Source organism: Malania oleifera, chromosome 6, assembly GCF_029873635.1.
Source record: "Malania oleifera isolate guangnan ecotype guangnan chromosome 6, ASM2987363v1, whole genome shotgun sequence".
In the NCBI taxonomy this organism is placed as follows: Eukaryota; Viridiplantae; Streptophyta; class Magnoliopsida; order Santalales; family Ximeniaceae; genus Malania; species Malania oleifera.
In genome coordinates, this window is record NC_080422.1 from 14169948 (window position 1) to 14192504 (window position 22557).

At 37.2% G+C, this 22557-nt stretch overlaps 1 protein-coding gene across 2 annotated transcripts in view; it reads left to right on the plus strand.

Annotated features, from left to right (window-relative positions):
• Positions 1–487: 487 nt before the first annotated feature.
• Positions 488–22557, plus strand: part of LOC131157755 (protein disulfide isomerase-like 1-6) — a 42521-nt gene continuing 20451 nt past the window's right edge. The window contains exons 1-2 of one of the 2 annotated variants that reach the window (XM_058112113.1): positions 488–1284; positions 1609–1738. In XM_058112113.1, the coding sequence (XP_057968096.1) occupies positions 761–1284; positions 1609–1738 (654 nt within the window). In that variant the 5' untranslated portion in view covers positions 488–760. The remainder of the gene's footprint in view (positions 1285–1608; positions 1739–22557) is intronic. The other variant, XM_058112114.1, reaches the window with a different exon arrangement.

The window sequence follows — 22557 nt, forward strand, 5'->3', positions numbered from 1 at the left end:
TTACTTTGTCATTGTTACTTTATATGCAACAACACATATCCCATGAATTCTCTAATTTCATTCTACAATATATAATTCATTTATTCACTAAATTTAAATTTTATAAAAACTGCTATTATATTAAAACTTTCTTTAAATTAATTTTTTTATACTCATTTGAAAATAGTAAAATTGATAAAAAAAAAATTAAATGCACAAAAATGTGAAAGTCCCATTAATTTATTTTAGCAGATTTTCATAAAGACATATTAAAAAAACAATAAGTTGATTATTTTCTTTTTGTCAAGAAAAAAAGTTTTACTCTTAGTTTATTATTTAATTAGATTGTTTAAGTTTAAAAATAAGAAATGAGAAATATAATTTCTCATGTTTTTCTTAAAATTATTGATTCTTATCAATGAGTAAAATTCAATGGAATTTGCCCTTTGATTTTCTCATCTCATCCTCTTTGCCTATTTATTTATTTATTTTTTCAGATTCGCAAAGTGCAACAGTCCCTTCATTACTGGAAGAGGAAGAGCCTTGAAAAAAAAAAAAAAAAAAGAGAAGGGGAAATGGCATTTCCCAATTTGGCTAATTTTATCATTATACAGTGTTTCCACTTTTCACACTGCACCTCCATATCTACTTTCTACGTGATCTTCATCAGGATTTGGGGGGTACAAGCAAGAATTCGTGCCTCGGAAGCAGATCCCTTTTCACTCCACGGCACTTAAATCACTGCAGTCTCGGAACCCATTATTGCCTACTGCTCATCATCATGCGTGCTACTAAACCCACTTCAAGATTCATCTACTTCAGCCTTACCCTTTTGATATTATTGGGTTTCCTGGTCTCTACAATTTCTGCTGAAGCCGGCAAAGATGGCAACGATGACGATGATTTGGAGGAGATTGAAGAGCTAATAGCATTGGACGAGGAAGAAGAAGCAGGAGAACAAGGGCAAGAGGGAAGCCATGTGAAATTTTCTGAGGCCGAGGTTTTAAGCAAGGCTCAGAGGATTGTGCTTGAACTGAACGGTGACAATACCAAAAGGGTTATTGATGGGAATGAGTTCGTTCTGGTTCTTGGGTATGCTCCTTGGTGCGGCAGGAGTGCTGAACTGATGCCTCAGTTTGCAGAAGCTGCAACATCGCTGAAGGAATTGGGAAGTTCTATTTTGATGGCGAAACTTGATGCGGACCGGTATCCCAAAGCAGCGTCGGTTCTTGGGATCAAAGGCTTCCCAACTCTGATTCTGTTCGTTAATGGGAGTTCTCAAGCGTACACTGGCGGATTTTCGTCGTAAGTAGTTTATTCCTTTGGCCAAACAACGATTAACTCAACGTGCCTTGTTCCGTAATTGATCTGGGTCAGCAAATGGATTCATTTTTCTCTATTCAGCTCAATCTAGGCCATATTTTCTCTAAATTATTGGACATAATATCTAGTTTCAATGTTGAGATTCATAATCTGTTCTGGTCTTTTTCTTGCCCTTGGAGCGATTGCACCCCCGGGGGGGGGGGGGGGAATTGTGAAAACAAAATTTGATTCAATTTTCAGTTGCTTGCGAAAGTAGGATTGTGGACTGCATATTTAAGTGTTTACTGGTGGTTAATTTTTAATCAGGGAAGAAATAGTGATATGGGTGAGAAAGAAGACTGGTGTGCCTGTTACTAGATTAAACACCGTAGCTGAGGCAGCTGAGTTCCTTAAAAAGCACCCTGTGTTTGTTATTGGCTTGTTTCAGAATTTTGAGGTATGCGTCAAAATTTTCTCGATTGATATATTATAACAAATGTGGAATCTTGACTTAAGATAGTCTCCTAATTTATGCACCTTATATTATACTTGCTTTGTTAATGTGGCATTTGACGAAGAAGTACTACCATTGCTTTGAAAGAAAGCACTCAAATCACTCTTTCTGCAGCCCTTAGCAATTTTTATTCTTTTAATCTGATATGTCATTTGTAAATTTTCACTTGGAATTTGATTGCTTTGACTTTGGTGTGGAGTTATTTTTATAACGGTTTTGTAATATGGAGGTTGGATATTATGTCTCATCAACTTACAACCATCATTGAGACGGGGAATGAACCTTCTTCTATGATCTTTTGACAAGAATATTGAATTGAGAGACTGGACTCGTTCAAGTAGAAAGCTAACCAGCTTAACCTTGCACTCTGATGCACATTACTCTTACATGAGTTAGGTTCAATGTAGTAAAGTGAAAGACTGAAAGAGTGTGCTTCTGTGACATTTTGCATGATTTAGTGTTCTTTGGCTGTTGCGGAATGAATGGAGTGAGATTTTTTGGGATTAGTTTACTCCTCCATCTCTGCATTGGTAACTTGGTATAGTGTTCTGTTCTTAGCTTTGCTTTGGGGTTTTCCTTCGAGTTTTGTTGGGGTTTTTTTCTTTGAGTGATATGCAATGTGGTTGAACGGATCTTTTGGTATAATTTTTATTTTTATTTTTTTGGAGGATTCCTTGCACTCCCCTTTTTACCTTTCTTAGGCCTTCTTTTTCTATATTGTCGCCCTTATGTTTGCAAGCTTAGCATTGCTTGTGTGTGTTATGATTCCACCTGGTATGAGTAGGGAGATTTTGGTCGTATTAGGAGATGCCATTATTGGGCAAAACTGTGAGACCCAACGGGTGGACAGTGCCTCATTGGAGTTGGTTGAGATTGTTGCATTTGATTTAAGAGTGACTTTGAGAGTAGTAACAAGTGGGTGGTCTCAAATAGAGGTGTGGGGCGCTCTTTATGACTATTGAGGTGTCAGATTAGATGGGGGAGCCTCTCTAGATTGAACATCGAGAATTAGGGAGATCTTGATCATATGATGATGTATTAGATCGTAACTTTGTCGGGGTGCCTTTGGCCAAAGCGGACAATACTCCACTAGAATTAGGTCGAGATCATATGGCCATGTGGGTTGGTCTCATGAAGAGGTGCGAGCCACCATTACAAGGGTGTTGGAGTGTCCAACATCAGGTACACTAGGGAGATTTGGCTGTATAAGGATTGAGTAAGAGTAAGTTTCAATGTTGTGAAGTGTCTTTGAGGGGCAAAACTGTGAATTCTAATGGGCCAAAACGGATGATATCTCACCAGGGTTGGGCTAAGGCCGATACATTAGCTAAGCCACCAACAGGCATCTTAAGAACATCAAAGCAACAATGCATTTTGAAACCCTGTATCTGCTTAGATGTGTTGATTGGTAATATGGTTATTGAAGATTCTAGTCATGCGTGAGATGTTGAAGTAATGCAGACTGAACAGCCATATAGGCCCTCATGGGTAATTCTGTTGACTAAAATCAACATCAGATTGTTGAAAAAATATTTTGCATACAATTAACCATCCAAAGTAAGAGAATGTCAGCAACTTAATCACAGAATAATTATTGTAGTTCTGTTACATGTATTGAGAACAAAGATTTGAGATGGCTTTCGTCTTTAAGTAAATAAGTTAGGTGAATTTATTCTATATTTTTGATTAAGGTCTCCAACCCTTAAAGAAGCATGCTACAAATAGATTATGTATTTTTTAAAATTTTACATTATTTACCTAGTTTGTGGACTTTATTATTATAGCCGTTAATACTGCAAGCCTGTAAGATTTGTTTTCTCTTTTCACAGAGCTTTGGAGAATTTAATAAAATTTGAAAATTTATTGAGTTTGAAACTGAATGTGCATTGCAGTTGTTTGATGCACAACATTGTACATTTTTACATGGAATGATAACAATAATAAAAATACTCTAGTTCATGGTACTAACGTGTTTGGAGATTAGAGCTCAAGTAAACAATTCAAAGACAATGCAATTGGAGATTAGTACTTATCAACACTCTTCCTATGTGACTTGTTGAGGTTTATCTTAAAGGCGTGCAAATTTTTTGAAAATTCATAATAATTCAAGATGCATCCCAATCTTGAGTCTTAACTAGAGGCTGGGGTAGGCTGAAAGTGAAATTTTACAGGGGGCTTCTGCCAGCAGAAGTAGTGGTTTTATGGAGTGGATGGAGGTATAGGATCTAGTTTGGCTAGAAGCAGCTCCTTCATCCTCTATAGGAGCAATCCAAAAGGACGAACCTGAAGGGGCTCGCGGGTTCAAACAGTGCTTCACAAATTTGATTGTTGGAGGAGGACAAGATCACGACAACTAGAGGGTCAGATCTATTTGCTTTGGCTTGCGTTCAGTGGAAAATGTTGCTTTCAAAATTCAAATCCTCTTAAAATGGGTTGCAAGAATGGTCTAATGGGCTTGCATGAAGTTGTCCAGTGGAATCCAAAAGACAAAGCTGGCCCATTTGATGGTGATTCTATAAGGTCTTCTGCCCAAAAAGTGAATTGCAAAGGCATTCAGCACCCAGGAAGGTTCATTTATGTGCAACCATAGTTTTGAAAAATGGTGGCAGCCTGCGTAATGTCAGAGCTGCAGTGTGTGGGTCACGCTTATTTTAGATTTTACATATGATGCTGTGTCTGTGAATTCATTTATGGCAGTAACAAACTTGTTAAAAAAACTTAATAGATTCACATGTTTTGACTCCAAAATCTTACATATTAAAGGCTTAAATAATTTTTACCAAAATCTGACCACAGCGTATCCTAAACATGTTGAATCTTATATAGGTTCTTTTGTTGCTAAGGGGAAAAATCCTTGTGCCTGTTACACTATTTTTTGAAGTATAAATCTAATCTAAACTAAAAAATCGTTAAAATAATGAAAGATAAACAATGAAACGTATTTCTATTTCATATTTTATAGCATAATGACATGAATGCAAAAACATCTAATGAAAGGATATGAGGTATGGAGCAAGTATCGAATGTAAATTTTAATCCTATTTTTGGCAATTGAAGATTAGATACAATAACATCAATCAAGCCTTAGTCCCATTAGGTGGGGTTGGCTATTGAAGGATGTACATGTGTGTGAGAAACATAATTTTTCAATGGTATATGAAATAACTTCTAAGGTTTGCCTTTTTCTCTCCTACATAACGGGCAATTTCTTTATCTTTGGTTAATTTGAGTTTGATTCTTACTTATTGGACAGGATGATGAATACATTTTTGAAATACTGGTTCAAGTTTTTTAAAAGCTAGAAGTGTTTTTTTAAAAGCACAAAATTGATGTAAAAAATTGTTAGAGCAATTCGCAAACAGGCTGGGACATAACACCTTATAATGGCATGTAATGGACCATAGTGGCCGTTATGCCACTGTGGCAGATGATATGGTGTGAATCATGATACTTATGATCCATTGATAATGTCTCGTAGATTTCAGAAGGCACCACTACTATTATGTAATGGTAATATCTAATAACCGACTAAACCATTTCTACAGCCCTAGCTTTTTTATCTTCTTCTTTACCCTTTCCAGACTTTCATTAAGGAAAGGGAGACTTAGTTAAAGCTGAAAAATCAGATGAAAGACAAGACATATTAGGGATGAAATTTCAGTGGAAGCCAGACGCACTAGGGAAGAAGAACAGTTGACATTGTATGGATGGTGCCCCTGTGTAGGAGTTCGAGGAGTCGTAATACTTTGGAGTATGCTGATCAGCCAGAGTTTTTAAATAACTGAAGTCCTCTTCAGGTGATTCTGCCCTGAGAAGAGGAAGTTAGGAAGAAAAGTGAGGTTTCAAAGAAGATTCTGAGGAGAATGGTGGATGTGGGCAAGGTTGTTAGGGTGTCAATTGAAGGCTGTGAGGAGGAAGCATTTGGGTAGTTTGAAATTTGAATGCATATCAAACAGAATAATGGAATCCAATAAATGTATATTGAAGAAGGCAGATGGGGAAGGCAAACAGAAGTGTGAATTAAAAAGGCTACAGTGCTCTAACAACCACCTCAAGTGAGTTGGGAAAGGGGATGGGGTCAGGAGAGCAGCTTAAGTTCAGTAAATGATGTTTCTTATCAAGATTCATGAACCTGAAAATAATATTATAGAATATTAAGAGAGTGAATGACAGTGTAAGAGGGGAGTGCATGACAGATGTTAGATGTAAGAGAATTGTGCGTAAGAGTTTGCTAAGGGAGTATAACCAAATCTAGTCTTCCTTCAAGAGACGAACATGGAGAAATACGATCATGACTTACTCTAAAAATGAGCAGCGCAAAGGCTATCCCAAGTATAGGAGTTCTGTTGTGAAATAATTAGCCTAAAAGGCCAGATCGTCTCCTCAAGGAATGCAGATTAATTCCAAACTTGTGTAAAACAAAAAGAAGAAAATAAGAAAACATAGTTTACTGAACACAGTTCAGATTCGATTTCTGGGGTTTTTAAGAATTTGTGACGAAATTGAAACGAAGCAAAACATAAACTATGGACATCACATGCATAAAATTAATGACAAGAAACGGGTAACGGTAAATAAACAACGGGAAAATTAACACAACTAATATTTCTTACTCAATGATTCATCCACACAATAAGATAAACGACAACAAAATTAAATGCGGAAAACAATCCTTATTTAAACATTTAGACAAGAAATAAATCCTACATTTGAAATTTCAGACAAAAGACCAATGATGAAAACTTTATTACTCAAATTAAACATTCAACCATAAAATCCACAATTAAACATTAACTCAAAAAAAATAAACTTAACCCGATCAATAACTTAAATAAAAATAGTACTTAATCCAACAATTGATTCAAACAAAAAAATTAAATTAAACTTAAACTTCAATGATGATTCCATTAAAAACAAACGCAAATAAATGCTTAAACAAAAGCTTCAAAAATAAATTAAACTTAAATATTGGCTTAAACAAAAATTGAACTTGAACAAAAAGCTTGAATAAAATAAACCTAAACAATGTATTTAAAAAATTATAAAGTAAAGAAAAAAGAACAAAGAAACAAGAGAGAGAGAGATAGAGAGATTGAAGAATGGCCGAACGTTGGAGAGGCAGCAGCTCCTCTCTGTGCGGCGCCACTTCTCCCCACAAAAGAACTCCAAAAGCCACCCTATATAGAAGACCTTAAAGCAACCCTAAAAGCCTAGCTTTGCTTTTTTCATTAAAGCCCTACTCTCTTGACTTTTTCAACCCATCCAAAAACCCCCTTTACTTCCTTTAGTTTTTAGCTCCAGCGCATGGCAGCCAGCCCCTCACGTTTTGCATGGCCCATGCAAAAGCATGGGCCTCCTTCAATAATCCAATACACAGCCCAGCTCCCAAAAAGCAGCGTATGGTAACTTCATGTCCGATTTCGACCTTGATGCAGTTAGTCTCTTTCAAAACTCAAAACATGAAAGTTGTAAAGCTTTTTCTTGGCGTGCCACAGCATCTTGAATCATCTCAATCGGAGCTCAAGTGAGAAAGTTATGCCCAGATTACGAAGCAATGTTGAAACTGTCCATAATTGCCTAATTAGCTTCGCCTAATTAGCTTCGTTTTGTACATAACGCCTCCATTTATATCATTTAATTCTTTATCCTCCTTGAACCCCACATACGCGGCTCTTTCAATGAAAAGCTTTGACCCTCACGTGCATGGCTTTCGCATCTAATTTAATTTCGACTTTGATTAATGAAAATCACCTGCAATGACAAAACATGAATATTCGTCAATTTATGGATAAAATAGAATAAAAATTCAAACGTTATAAATTGAGCTCAATGTTAAAATACTGAACATAATTAGGTATTTAATTGAAATTATAATCTTTAATTCATGATTTTAAACGCCTAATTACGCAACTTTGACGCGTAATCACATCCCCCAACTAACGTTTTGCTAGTCTCTCGCAAATAACGTGAATGCATTCAGACCAGGGGATTAGCAACCATAATTCCAGTAAACTAACCAAGGTAATGGAATGTAACAAAGCTCACGTGCATGAGAATAAGGCTAGAATTCCAAGATTGACTACCAAAAGACATTAACGGTTTTAATCACAACAGTTAATCTGAGACAACCGCACGGTTTTACTCTAATTCAAAACCATTGTATTAACGACTTTCACACGATTACACTTTAAAAGGCACCCACTTTCTTGTTTAGTTAGGATCTCGATAGTAGGTAACTGTTTCCAGTGCATGAATGTGTAATGGTGGCTTTCACGCTACTACACTTTAAAAGGCACCCACTTTTTTGTTTAGTTAGGACCCCGGTAATAGGTAGCCCTTTCCAATACACAATTATTTCCTTTTTTTTTTTCTTTTCTCTCTTTTTCTTCTTTTATTTTTGCAATTGATCCATGACTTGTTTCTTATTTTCATTTGCTTCAATCTTTTTCTTTTTCTTTTTTTTTCCCTAAGCCATTAGGATTTGGTTCATTAAATTCCCAAGCAATTGAAGTATACATCAACCAAAAATGATCTAAGGTAGTCTTTCTAAGTCTTCTGACCTGTGTAGTGTGTGTAGCAAAATTTTCAACATCCTTCTCTTGGTTGCAACTAAGTGAAATGGATAAAGTTCTCTTTTGATTTAAACTCTGATTTGCACTACATCCTGCATGTTTCATATTCTCAAAAAGAAAAAAAAAAATGGCATGTAACGTTCACAAATAAGGAATTCAGCAAGCTTTGAGCTCAATACCAGTATTTCCTAAAGGTAGAGCTAACTGACATTCAAACACCACATGCAATGATCACATTGAAACTCATCAGATGGAACCACACACAATTGCACATGCAAATTCTCTCCCCCTAACTAAAATATAGCATTGTCCTTAATGATTGAAAAGAGAAGCAAAAGAATGATACTGAGGGAAGTAGAAGAGTGCCCGGGTGGAGAAGTAAGGGTAAAGAAAAAAAATTGAAACTAAGTTAAAATGTACCTACAAATAAATTAAAAATAAAACAAAATGAAAATAAAGGAAAGTGTAACATCACAGTATGTCTGGAGGAGGTTCATGAGGAATTTCATCTGGTGGGTGCAGGTTTATAAATTGAACTGGTGAGTCTCCAAATTTAAGTCGCCACAATGAATCAATTTTGTTACCTGCACAGAAGTTAGCCTCAAATATATCATTGCTCTTCAAAGTCGCAGACAAAACATGTGCAGATTGACTTCCTTGTTTTAACAAGAAAGGATCTTTATTTAATATGTTTTCCAGGAAATTCAATTCTTTAAGAACCTGTCTTTGAGGCAAAGGTTTCAGAGCAGTTACTTTCGGTTCTTCAGAAACATCAACATTAAAATTTTTACCTGGTTCCTTAAAATTTGAACTCTCACCATTCTGGTTAGCCTTCCTATCTGGTGTACCAGTCACCTCACCACTATGGAGATTTGTTTTGGCATTGCAATCCCTGGCATCCACTTTAGTAGAGGATGACGGCTCCACGATTGCAGACTGCACTTGAGTATCTGGCTGGGCTTGAAATGGGGATTCATCTATCTCCAATGCACTCAATGTTGTGTTCAGCCTAGTCAAATCGGTGCTTATCTCGTTGATGGCTTGAGAAATTTGAGAGTTGATCACATTTTGGCTTGCCATGAATTGCTGAAGTGTATTAGCCATCTGTGCCATGCTATCCTCAAGAGACTTCTTCGGTGGAGCAGGTGCTGCTAAAGAATAGATTTGAGAAATCTGATGTGGCTGATACTGATGCTGAAAGGTAGCCTGATGATATGACGACTGATAAGGTGGTGCATAGGACTGAGGAGGTTGATTCCAAAGTTGCTCTGTACTATTCTCTTTTTCCATCTCCATAGCATCTAATCTTCTAGTGATCTCAGCTATACATGCCTCAGCATCAACATCATCTTTCAGTTCATACCACTTTCCACCATGTATTGCTCTTAATGGTTGAGCTGCAATTGATCTTCTGTTAATCCTAGTGTTCCACTGTTGAGTATTTTCAGCTAAATAATCTAGAAAACTCAATGCGTCATTAGGCTCCTTGTTGAAGAAATCTCCTAAACACATAGTATGAACGAACTGTTTCGATTCAGGAGTCAAAGTAGTGTAGAAATAGTTGACCAGACGCCATGATTCAAATCCATGGTGGGGTCACATGTTAACCAGATCTCTAAATCTCTCCTAACTTTCATGAAATGTCTCATCTGCTCTTTGCATGAATTGACTGATCTGTTCCTGCAAAAATTGAGTTTCTTTGTAAGGAAAAAAAAAATTATGCAGAAACTCACGTTCCATATCATTCCAGTTAGAGATAGAGTTAGGTCTCAAGGAATTAAACCACATCTTCGCTTTATCCTTCAAAGAGAAAGGAAATAAACAAAGTTTAGTAAATTCATCAGTTCCAGCTTTAGCAATAAAAGTAGTGCAGGCCAACTCAAAGTCCGTCAAGTGCTAGTAAGGACTCTCAGAATCCATCCTGTGGAACTGAGGTATCAGTGACATCATCCCATGCTTAATTGTGAAATCAAGTGCATCATCAGATAAAGCAATGCATGATGGTGTAGTGGTTTGTGTAGGCTGCAAAAAATCCATAAGAGTGCGTGGTGCAGGTGCAGTCATAGTTTCTTCAAAACTCTTTTTTTCTGTTTTTTTTTTTTATTCTTCTTTTTCATGAGAAAAATCAAAATAAAAGAAAAACCACTAGTTTAAAACTAAATTTGACATTCTCGGCAACGGTGTCAAAAACTTGACTCACTCTAAATATAAGCAGCGCAAAGGCTATCCCAAGTATATGAGTTTTGTTGTGTAATATTTAGCCCAAAGGCCAGATCATCTCCTCAGGGAATGCAGATTAATTCCAAACTTTATGTAAATCCAAAAGAAAATAAGAAAATAATTTTTACTGAGCACAGTTTAGATTCAGTTCCTAGGGTTTTTGAGATTTTTGCAATAGAACAACTTAAATCCTAACTAACAATTTAACATGCATAAAAATAACTGATTAAATGCTAGATTCAATACCAGAATGATGAAAGAAATAAATCCTGCAATCATTCAACTAAATAAAAACCAACTATGCTAAACAATAAACAAAGTCCAACTAAGTAAAAATACTATATTTAATACGAAGATCATGCAAAATTAAATTCTAACAAAATTTACTGAATAAAAACACTAATTTCATTCAAAGACATTGTTTGAATCCTAAAAAGTATTTAAATAAGAAAAGGACAAATTAAATTGAACAACCCCCAAACAGAATTCAAAAGCCTCAATTATTTAAAGCAGGAAATAAAAAACACATTCAAAATTAATGCTTCTAAAGAAAAATTAAACTTTAAAAATGCTTCAAGAATTAAAATAAAACAAAAGAATATATAAATGAAAAGAAACAAAATTGAAAAGTAAAAGATGAACTAAGAGAGATTAGAAGAGAGATGAGAACGAAGGAAAGGGAAGATGAGATGGAGAAGAAGAGTACGCAAATGCTGCACGGCCACGTCACGCCCAGCACCGAGCCGATGATGCCTTGGCACTGCGCACAGCACGCCCAAGCCTTTGCCTTAGATTGCCTCTGCTTTCAGTGCTCACGGTCTGCTTGTCACACCCCAGGTCGCCGCACGCAGCACGTCCCCAAATGCCCCCTGCGCCTCAAGCCCTAGCGCCCCTATAGCTGCCCTCGCCCGGCTCCGCACATGGCCACTTCAACGCAGCCCAGCTGAACGGCCCGCAGTCACATTGACGCACACACACAAGCCTGCATCGCCCTTCACGCTTTACTGCCACACACACACATGGCTTGTTCACTTATCATTAGGCCTCATAAAAAAATTTTTCTTCGACTTTAATTTCTGAAAGAATTTCCTGCAATAATAAAATACCAAAAATCCGTAAATTATTTGATAAAAACCCAAATATTATGAATTGTGCTCAATGTTAAAGTATTGAACATAATCAGACATTTAATTAAAATTATAATATTTAATTAATGCATTTAAACGCCTAATTACGCAACTTTGACGCGTAATCAGATCACAAGGTAGTTAGGACCTTATGGGGCTGCAGAAGATTCGGGTAGCAGGGTTTGGAAGCTAAAGATGCAGCAGGTGGAATAATTTTATCATGGAATAGTGATATGCTGGAAAAGGTGGAAGATTTAATAGGAATATGCTCTGCTTCATGCAAGTTCAAGTTCATACCAGATAATAACATTTGGCTTTTTAGCAGTTTGTATGGGAGAGAAGAAGGGGAAGTAAAGAAGCTTGCTGTGGCTAGATTGATTATTGTAAGGGAGAGGTGGCGGGAACCCTGGTGCATGGTAGGAGACTGCAGCTTTGGTTCTCCATCCCAGTGAGAGAAGCAGTGGTTGCCTCTAGAGCAGCTTGTGAGGAATTTGAAGATTTTATTCATGCTGAAGCTGTGATGGACCTGCCTTTGAGAGAGGGGGATTGCTCGGTTTAATTTTAGAGAAAACCTTGTTTTCTCATGGTTGGATAGTTTCCTCATATCCTCTTTTTGGGGTGAGCAATACCCAGGAACTCACCAGAACTTCTTCTAGACTACCATTGTCAGATCATAATCCTATTTTATTGGAGTGTGGCAGGTGAGAAACAGCAAATCCCTTCAGATTTAAGAATATGTTTTTGAAGGTTAATGGTTTCAACTTTTCGATTAGGAACCTGTTGGTATGCGGGTAGGGAGAGGAAATGCTAGCTTTAGATTGGAAGTATAGCAGAAAGGGCATAAAGAAAATTTGAAGACATGGAGTAGAGATGTTGTAAGAGAAGTATTGGTCTAAGGAAGAGAATGATAATGGAGGAAAATAAAGCTTTGAATGCTAAAGAAATTCAAGGAGAGCTGTCTGGAGTTGAGTTTGAAGGAAAAAATTTAGCAAAATACAATCTGGCCAGACTTATTGAAATGGAGTAGGAACTTTTGTTGAGATAGAAATCTAGAACTCTGGAACTGTGGATCAAGGAAGGGGACAAAAATACCATGTTGTTCCACAGAGCTGCTAATTCTTGCAAAATATGCAATTTAGTTGATATCAAACATCATTGAAATACAAGGAGAGGTGTTTGAAGAAGAAGAGATAATTAAAGGAAAAATCACTCGATTCTATGAGGTCCTTCTTAAAATAAATTTGCAGTTGGGAACCGAAGTAAATGGGTTACTTGTCCCTGTACTGGTTTCAGAAGAGGTTGAGGTTGGAACTTTCTTTTCTTAGAAGGAGAAATTCTTAGTGCACTCAAAGAGCTGGAAGGGGAAAAACCTGAGGTCTTGATGGCTTTACAATGACGTTCTTCTAAAACCTGAGGTCTTAATGGAGTTTTTCAAGGAATTTCGCAGCATGGGAAAGTTTATTTCTACTTTTAATGCAACCTATAGAGATGTAAAAGGCTACACACCCATTAGTCTCGTAAGTTCATGTATAAAAATTTTTGGCTAATAGACTTGGTTATAGGGAGTAATTAGCGTGCTTTATTGGAGGGTGTTGACCTTACAAGACTTAAAATCTTATTTTGATGATAACAAATCAGAGGAACTTAACATATTTGGTTAAGTGATGATATTTCAGGACTCAAGAAAGAAAATACAAGGTCAAGTGCGCACAAGGATCATTCAAAGCTTATACTTCAAAGAAAGATGATCAAATGAAGCTTAAAGAGTCAAGTCATAGATTCAAAGATGATCTAATAAAGCTTGAAGATCATGAGAGCATGGATGTTAAAGAGGGCTTGCTAAAAGCTTAAAGTATGATGAAGCTTGAAGACAAGATGGAGCTAAAGAAAGACAAGCATGAAGACCTAAGTGCTTAGAGTGTCAAAAGTCCTAAGAAGTCTTTATGTAAGTACTTCGTATTTAAATATCTTGTGAAATATGTTGAAAGCTCTTCTAGGGGGTTATTCATTGACTTAGAGACCTTATTTCAAAACCCCAGAAAAGGTTTTATAAGAAATCAAAGCAAGAGAGCAAAGAGGATTTTCGAAAACTAAAATGAAAAATCTGAATTTGGTCTGCCCAGACAATTGAGGATCATCTTCAAAAGACTGAAGAATTACTTTAGAAGATTGAAGAATAAGTTCAATCGTTTAACCTTGTGTCCAGTTCAAATTTTTTAGTGTATTAAGGAACATCAGAAGACTGAACTTGATACTTCAGTTGTCTGAACACTGTTAACGGTTAGAAATTTTAAATGTTTTAAATTTCAAATAAAGGTTTCTTGTGCCCCAAATTTTCTAAAAACTTGGAAGATACTCCAAGTAATCTTGGGCAACACGAAATAACTTTTCTAAGCCTATAAATACATGGTTTTGCAAATCAAATAAAATATAGAACAAAAGAAATGAAAAATCTGTTTCAAAAGCTGAAAGCACATCTTGCTATCTTGCTGCTCTCTCTTGCTAAACTCTTTGTACAACCGAAGTGCCGAACATCCTACTACTGAGTTCCGAGTTGCTAATTCTCATCTAGAAAGAACTTGGTGAATTTTTACTTGAGCTTCATTGTATTTTACTTTGATATTTAATATTGAAGTACATAGTGTTTGAAATTGTACTAATCTGCTCTTTGTGAGAGTATTATTGTACGCAGATATTGTTTCTTGTTTCTTAACGATTCCAGGTTGTTGGATCGTTGACCGAGTGTGGGGTATCACTTGGAGAGGCATTGCTCTAGCCTAGTGAAGGAGTGACCAAGCGTGGGGTATCACTTGGAGAGGTGTTGCTCTAGCCTATTGAAGGAGTGACTGAGTGTGGGGTATCACTTGGAGAGGTGTTGCTCTAGCCTACTTAAGTAGTGTCTAAGCGTGGGGTATTGCTTGTAACTGTTTGTTCCACCCGGAAAGGAACGGTATAGTGGAATCCTTAGGTGGTATTGGCCTAAGGCGAGGATGTAGGCTGGGGATAAGCCGAACCTAAAAAAAAAACGTGGTGTCACTTTCCTTCGTTACTCTTTACTTTTCAGCATATATTAACTGCGTGGTTGAATTAATTTTTGAACATATACTCTGCGTGGATTGGATATTAAATAAACCAAAGATTAATTTGATTTTGGAATTTGTGGAAATCGAAAGGAAGTACGTTAGTTGATCAATATAAATTGCAGAAACCGTAAGAGAGTACGTTGATTGGTTAACACCCAAGACTAATTAACTGAAAGTTTATTTAAAGTTCAAGTTCTTGGAAGGAGTGTTGGATTTCATATTGAGCATTATATTGAGAAATCAAATCCATCAACATAGGGCTTACATATATTCACAGGGCTGCAAATAAGCAAATGTCTTGAATTCTTGTAAAAGCTGAGAATTTCCAAGAAGCTGCATATTATATCTTAAGTTGGTATCTTTGGTTGTTTAATTTAAAGTTGTTGATTGATTGTTGGTTGATTGCTTAAGTAACTAAGCTTTGCTGTGTGATTGTTAAATTAACAAGTGGTTTAAGAATTCTGAAAAAGAATTAAAATATAATTTTAATAACCCAATTCACCCCCCTCTTGGGACTACACCTCAACTTTCAGAGGGCACTTGGATTTCGGTTGCAGCCTTGCTTGAAAATGAGCTAGCCAACTCCTGATTAAAGGTTGAACACTCCAGAAGTTATTTGTAAGCTAAAAACTGAAAAAAGCCTATGACCGCATTAACGGCAGTGTCTCATATACAATCCAAAAAGGAGGAAATGAGTGTGGAGTTGCATCTGCAGAATCCAGAGTCAGATTTTTAGTTTGGAGTTCCTTTTGGTTATTTTGCCTCCAGCTGAGGGCTAAGGCAAGAGGATGTTCTTTCCCCATTTCTCTGTATTCTGGTTGTGGAAATGTTAGTCCCATGCTTACAAAGTAGAGGAAGATGGCCCTTTAAAAGGTTTCTGCGTGGGAGGAAATGGAACCCAGATAGCAATTTCTCATCTTTTTGCTAATTCCTTTTGACTCTTCTCCACCTTAAATTTACCAGACAGTTGAAGGCTCAATTTATCCAACAGAAACCAAGCTTGAGGATCCTTCTTAGAAACCTCTTGAACTGTGGTGGCCATCACAGCATCACCACCCTTTGCTCTTTAACCCTTCCAACATCTTAAAAAATACTAATCCTTTCCAATCCCAGGCGGCAGCACATACGTTAAATCCCCAAGACAATCAAAGAGCCAGAAATATAGTCACTCTGATTCTGCATCTCGTCCAAAGTAAACCCCATCACATCCAAACTTTCTAATGCCTTCACTATCATCACCTGAAACATCCCCCACTTTTTTTTTTCCTTGCAGATGCTAACCCTCTCACCAAGTGGCTCCTCCACTATACTTAAAACACCTCCTGAATCTCTCCTAAGAGTTTTTGTTTTTTTGGTGTTTTTTTGTTTTGTTTTGTTTTTTTTCAACCAGAAGCACCTCAATTTTCTTCAAAATGTTTCCTCATTTCAAAGCCCATCTGCACTTCCTTTATGTGACCATATTCCTTTTGACTCAAAATTAACAAAATTTGCTTCTTACAGAAGTATTTCCCTCAAACCTACAATAATAACCTGAATCTCATCCTCACAAGAATTATGTTTCGTAGAGGAACCTTCCCCTTTTTCCTCCCCAGTATACAACTCACTGATGAGGCTCTCTTCTACAGGAGAAAACTCTTCCTCTAATAAACTTGTTGATTTTTTAGAAACTAACCTTTCTAAAGATCTGCCTCTTTCCTCTATTATTTCTGAAGCTTTTGCATCTATCCCCTTGGCCACCATGTATCTGCTTCGATGTTGAACAAAGCACCATCAAGTTATCTTCTGCTTATAGCCTTGATCAAATTCAACCACCTCTTGGGCTTTCAAAGGGTTAAATGGGCTTCATTCAAAAGGGGAGATGTGAGTCAGCCAGGAGATCTTGTGCTTTAAGAAATTTTGGGCCTGCCCATTAAGGTGGCCTGAGGAATAATTGAGTTTCCTCATTTTGTGCAACATGCCCAATTTTTTTTCTTGAATCTGATTATGGACCTGCTCGACAGACCGGCCCAACAGTGTTTTAATGAGTTCCCCATTTTAATATAAAATTTGGACCAGGTCTAAAACCATCATGAGAGACCCAGGCCCAACCCACCCAGCCTTCAACGCACCATCTTCCACAAAGGAAACCCAAGCTACCTCTGGATTTATTTTCTCCCCATCTGAAAGATGCAGGACTGCATCAAGGATCTCCAGCCAAGGGAGAGAGTAGAAGAAATTGAAGAGAGGAAAGTATGCTTTCACTTCACTTCAAATCCAACCTGCTCCTACATGGCTTTCGCACTCTATTTATTAGAAAGCCAATAACACAAAAAATTGCACATTTACCCCTGAAGCTACATGAAACTACAAACAGACTCCTAAATTACACAAATATTACGAACAAGCTCCCAATACACATAATCCTATACTAATTAAACAAAATGCATAGTAAACTATTGACTAAACCCAAGAACAATCTTATTGCTACCTTTACAATAAGTGCCAGGAAGAACATTTCTCTAAAGTCTTCTTCAAATTGAAGCCAACCATCACCTTTGGAACCTCCATGAACAAGACAGAAAACCTCTTACCTCTTCAGTCATGCCCTGACTCCAAAAAATTTCCTACCCTTGTCGCACGAATTGCCACCCAATATGTGACATTGCCTGCCTGAAAACTTTGAAAACCCTTGTCCAAACTTCCAAGAAACAGAGAAAAACCATCAGAGAACCAGTTTGCTGCAACTGAAAATAATCTCACCCACCAATTGCTTATCTGATTTTTTTTTCCAGAAAGAATGAAGCAATAGCCTCCCCCACTTTATCATGAACTAACACAAACATAATATGCAGCAAGAGTGAAACAAAATGTAGGGTAAGCTTCATGAGAGAGAGAAAGAGAGCTCATTGCGATGTGGGGTGGTTAATTCCCAGATCAGTCTTCAGGAAGATTGAAAACATTTAAAGGAGGTCGTTTTAGCTTTAGGTAGCTTTGAAGGAAATAGAAATACCATGTGGCGAGGAGGGGAATATTTAAACTGTGGGAATGTTGGATTTTATGATCACGAATAAGGCAGGCTAGGCAAATAGTTGTGGAGATTCTTGTAGGCAAAATACATCTTATGGAGATTAATGGTTGTTGCTAAATTTGGTGAGACCCATAATGGGTGGCTATCTAAGAAGACTTGAAGGCCTCGTGGGCAGGGCTGCAAACGAGCCAAGCCGAGCCGAGCTTTAACATGTTCAAGCTCGGCTCGAAAGAAAAATAGCTCGGTTTGAGATCAAGCTCGGTTTAATTTGAGCTGCAAAAATCAAGCTCGAGCTCAGTTCGAAAATTTATTCCTTGGCTCAAGCTTGGCTCGGTCTCAACCACTAACACAAAACCAAGGCAGCCCAGATTAATATTTGAAATTTTAGAGGCCATTGGCTAATTGGGCTTAAAATAAAGTACCTTAGCCCATCATGAAACAGGCCCAAAATCTAACTTATAAGCCAAGGAGGAACCATAATTATGCAAGCCCACAACATCAATCAATGGCAATATAGGCCTGCAATGAGCTGGCCTGCAGCCTTGTGGGTAGGTGGATGGAAAGGGAAGCTGGGCAAGGGATTTTATGAACTGTTGAGGAGGCTAACATTCTTTGTATTTCCGATGTGGGACAAAAATGCAGCCTGCTGCTCTTTGCCTCTCTCCCCCATGCTTTCTCCCTACTTCAATCTCTTATCTCCATATCCCACATCGGAAGATTGAACTCTTCCTGGGTCTCTCCTCTTCTATATTAGACTCCTTTTCCACATTTTTTTAACTTTAAATAATAAATAAATAAATAACTATTAGGTGTTTTTGAGTTTGTTACTATTTGGTTGATTTGTGTGTACCAATAGTTAATTCTTTAACTTAAAAAAAATAAAATATTTTAATTATTAAATTTAAAATTGAGCTTATTATCGAGCCAAACCGAGCCAAGCCCAATTGTGTTCTGGCTCTGCTCGTTAAAATTGAAGGAGCCTAAAAATTGGGCTTAGGAATTGCTTATTTAGATAATAAGCGAACCTGAATGAGATCTTACCAAGCTGAGCTCCCAAGCCGCTCATGAGCTGCTTGGTTCGTTTGCAGCCCTACTCATGGAGTAGGTTGTGGTAGAATATTAGGAGAGGGTAGGATGATTTTTCCAAAGGTATTGTTTTCTTAGTGTTGGATGGGGTGTTGCCTTTTTCTTGTCTGATCCTTGGTGTGGTGAAGGACCCTCAAAGGATCAGTTCCCTCGCTCTTTATACTTTCTTCTTTTGAAAAAGGGGGGGGGGGGGGGAGGGGCTATGGTTGCAGGTTGCTTGAGGGTTGAAAATGACCAGTTCACCTAGATGTTGCATTCAGAAGAAATTTCAGTGAGGTAGAGCTAAGTTAATACCTTATTTTGTGCGAGAAGCTCTATGGTACTAGAGATGAAAGGTAGAGGTGAGGAAGGGCAGTTTGGAGACTCTAGACCTTTGGAAGACCAAGTCCCCACCTAAGGTGTTTTTTTTTTTTTTCCCTCTCCCCACTTGAGAAGCAACATGGGGGAACCAAACTATTGATGATCTGAAGAAGACAAGCTAGAATATTGGGAATATGTGCTTTTTGTGCTAGGAGCAAGAAGAATCTGTTAACCATTGCTAGCATTGTTCTTGGGTGAAGACAATTGGGAGCTTATTTATGCAACCTAGGGAATTAAATGTTTAACAACATATACTGTTGAAAAGGAAGTTTCGCACTGAGGAGGCTCATCCTAGAAAAAGTTCAACAAAATGCTTTGGGATGCTAGGCCACTGACACTTTTATGGATTATTTAGAGAGACAAAAATGGGCATTTAAATGGATTGATAGTTCTTTGGAAGCAATTATGGGCAAATGGCTGTCTTTCCTGTATCTTTGGACAAATAGTCCTTTCTTTGTCATGGGTCAAATATTTCACACCTTTGTGAATGGACCGTGCGACGCTAGCTAAAGCCCTCTTGTTTAACTAGTCAGCTTAGCGTTTACCACAATTCACCAACAAAACACTTTCATTATCATTCAAGCAGATATGAGCGGAAGCAAAGTAACTTATGAAAGCAATGACACTTATGCAATAAACATTAAAACAACGTAATTCATTATCAACACCTCCGTTTGCAATATCTTTTTTTTTTGGTCAATAAAAATGAAAATATATTAACAAGGCATCAAGGGGATGCCAATCATGGAACAAAACATCAACCAATCTAAAGAGTCGCAAACATCAAGGATTTCATCATGACCATTAACAGCTTGCCCACGAAGCCAGCTGGAAACAGCAGCAAACCATTGGTCTTTGCAGATATGAAGCGGAGTAGTTGTATCTTTGAAGGCTCTCTTATTTCTTTCTTTCCAAGCATACCAAAAGATGGCGAGAGGGATGATGTTCAAAACCTTTTGCTTCTCCTTGGTGCCCCTGATGCCTTTCCAAGCCCAAATCTCCCCTCCAACTGAATTTGCTGTAACCCACTGCTGTCCAGTCAAGGATAGAACCAAATTCCACAAGTTCCTTGTCTGGGGGAAGTGGAGAAGAATGTGTTTGACTGATTCTGCATCAGCCATACTGAGATTAAAGGTGTACTCCTGAGAGGAAGGGGGGAGGGGGGGTTTGAATTGGGTGATTAAAATTTTCTTTGCAGAATTTCAGTTGATTATTACCCTTTTATTTTAGTTTACAGCAATCGCACAATCACAAACATCTAATCAGCGACCATACTATACCAATAGCAATCCTAGGTATATATGAATGTAAATATAAGATTATGAACCAAATCCAAATTTCAATGCTTCAATAGTTGAGCAATATTTAAAATCAGTGTTACTTTTCAGCAATGAACAATAATATTCTCAAGATACAACTTCAATAAATCAATCTTAAGTATCTTGCAATTTTTGCCTCAATAGAATAATCAATCACACTTGTTTTACCTCAGCTTTTGTATTCAGAGATTCAGTAATTAAATCTGATCAGAATTTTCAATTCAACAATCACAACCAATATAGTTCATTGATTCAAATACAATCAAAATCAGTATTCCAGTAAATTCCCAATATCCAGCAAGTTCTTAATGATTAAATAAGCATACACAGTTTATAATCTTGCAAGAATGTAAAAAGTTAAGGGAAGAAAGGCTGGACACCGGAATTTTTTACAAGGTTTGGCCAGCGGCCTACGTCCTTGCCTCAAGCAACACGCTGTGAGGATTTCCTTTCCACTTCGTTACCAAGTGAAGCAATCCTCTCTCTGTTCAAGGTGGAGATCTCTCTCTAATGAGAATAACCCTCTCAATGATTCAACAAACCTAAACCGTCAAACAAAAAAACACAAGAAACAAGGAACAACTTGATTCGTACAAGGAGATACTCTCAGTTAGAGCAGATTTGTACAAGTTAAATTCAGTATACTTCAATAAAAAACAATAAAGAAGTTGAAGCTCAGAGTAATATCACTAGGGTTTTGATTTAGAATTGAGAAAATCAATAGAACAAATTTGAAGTGCATGAATAAATTCAGCAATAGCACAACAACTTTTCAGAATTGCTTTCAGCAATATAACTTTGAAATTATGATTCGTATATGCTTGATGTTGTTTTATAATTTGCTAAAATATCATGTATATATAGAACAATAAAGTTTCTTACCGTTTTCCCCAAGTTTTCTCTAAGCTTGGAGGCCAAGAAATCAAATTTGGAAACTTTATCAGTGTTGTTTAAAAGTTAAAACATGGACTTCAGTCGACTAAGGCCCAAGGGTCAGTTGCCTGAGCTATTTAAAATTAGCGCATTTTGAAAGTCAGTGTTGAGTCAGTCGACTGGACTTAAGGGGTCAGTCGCCTGCTCCTGTTCTGCCCTCTTATTTATAAATCCAGTAGCCTATCAGTCGCCTGACCACTTGGCCACTCTATGTTTTTCAAAGATTGGTTCCAAATCTTAAATATATAACTTAGAAAACTTATTTGAGACTTTATGAAAATATTTTCCATGTATAAGAATGGGTCTCTAAGTCAATGATTTATCCTAAGAGCTTCAAACATCAGTATTGATTTGTGAAGTACTTACATGGGATTTTTATAAGATTAGACTATCTAAGATCTTAGTCCTCATGCTTTAGCTTCCATGCTATGTCCAGCTTGAACCATTTCTTCAATATGCTTTAACTTCCTCATTACTCATGGCTTTAAATACAAACTTCATTGAAGCTTGTCAAATACTTGAACTTGATCTCATGAATACCTTTAAGCCCTAAAACTATACTTAAACAAACATGTTAAGTATCCTTGACTTGTTATCATTAAAATAAGATTAAGCCTTGTTAGGCCAACACATACGAAAAAAACGCCTATTTGTGATTGTATGCCCTCTTTTGTACAGATTGTCTTGGGTTAAGATATTTCCATGAGCAGACTCCCAAACAAAAAGGCAACCTTTGAGGGGGGCTGCTGTCCTTCAAATGTGAATTCAAGGGGAGTTTTTATAATTAGTTCCCATTGAAAAGAGCTTCTTGTAGAGAGACTTAACAATGAAAACACAAATTTTGTCCAAAGCCCATTTCGGTTTGTTGGGGATGTTTTGGTAACAGAATTTATAGAGAATCTGTAAAAGTCAGAGAGTGCATGAAGTTCCCAATCTACGACATTCCTTGTGCAAGGAATATTCCTGAAAATTCCTTGATCAGTGATTTGGAGATGATGACTGATAATGGCATTTTTGTCGCAAGCCAAGCTGTAGATGGAAGGGAAGAAAGCTCT